The sequence below is a fragment of the Crocuta crocuta genome, unplaced genomic scaffold (assembly GCF_008692635.1).
Source record: "Crocuta crocuta isolate KB4526 unplaced genomic scaffold, BGI_CrCroc_1.0 scaffold13, whole genome shotgun sequence".
Classification (NCBI taxonomy): Eukaryota; Metazoa; Chordata; class Mammalia; order Carnivora; family Hyaenidae; genus Crocuta; species Crocuta crocuta.
In genome coordinates this window covers 8,167,681-8,168,532 of record NW_027530007.1, presented here as the reverse complement: position 1 = coordinate 8,168,532, position 852 = coordinate 8,167,681, and the positions used below count along the sequence as shown (strand labels likewise).

The following is an 852-nucleotide window of genomic DNA, read 5'->3' as shown; positions in this document are numbered from 1 at the left end:
GGTGCTCTCACCCAGCCACCACTCAGTCCACCACTTGGTGGCAGCAGACGCCCAGGCACCCTCCGCTGCTGCTGCTCTTGTAGAGTCCTGTGCCCCGTGGGCCCCAAGATGGGCCTCTGGGTGACCCCCCCCCTCTCCGCCAGGGCTGGAGCGCGCAGGGGGCTGGGTGGCCGGAAGCTCCCTCCATGGACAAGTAGATGACACTTGAAGCGCTGGGACCCCAGCAGCTTCGGGGCTCTGCTCTGCACCCCGTTCCTCAGGGTCCCATGGCTCAGTTCAGCCTCCTCACCTCGTCCCGTCGCGTGTCACAGTCCTGTCCTCCGCCAAGCCCACTGCACTCTCCAGTCCCAAGGCCCCCATCCCTGAGTCAAGTCACCCTCCGTCCAGCTGCCAGGGCAGACCTGGCACCAATACTGCCTGAATATCTACCTGTGTGGGGACTGTCGTAGATACTAAAGCGCCCCGGGAGAATGAGGCTGGGTCCTCACCCCCAGAGCCTGCCCACCGATGGAAAACAGACCACACATGCATGAACGAGCAGAGCTGCAAGCAGGGTGGTCCCGGGAGCCCCTGGAGGAGGTGACCGCGGCGGGGTCTGCTCCCAGGATAGGGAAGCCCCTATGTGAGGCTCCCGGGGCTGACGCTGACACGGCAGGAGCCCCGCAGGCCCAGGGCCACCCGACGGCTGCGTCAGGGGTTCCCACGCCCCGGCTTCAGCCGCCACAGCTTCAAAGCCTTTGCTGGAAGTGCCGGCACTTTTCTGCAGCCCCGGCCATGGGGACACCCGGAGGCGCTGGCGCCAGGCCTCCCCGAGGCAGAGGAAGGCACAGCCAGTGCATGCTCAGCTGTCCG

The 852-nt window shown here is 66.4% G+C and overlaps 1 protein-coding gene across 1 annotated transcript in view; it reads right to left on the bottom strand.

The window, feature by feature from the left end:
- The window catches only part of FAAP20 (FA core complex associated protein 20), a 5,393-nt gene extending 5,033 nt beyond the window's left edge, over nt 1-360 (bottom strand). Inside the window, exons 1-2 of the mRNA XM_077763999.1 lie at nt 290-360; nt 12-87 (exon numbers count right to left, since the gene is read on the bottom strand). Coding sequence (XP_077620125.1) covers nt 12-87; nt 290-360 — 147 coding nt within the window. The remainder of the gene's footprint in view (nt 1-11; nt 88-289) is intronic.
- Between the last annotated feature and the right edge of the window lie 492 nt (nt 361-852).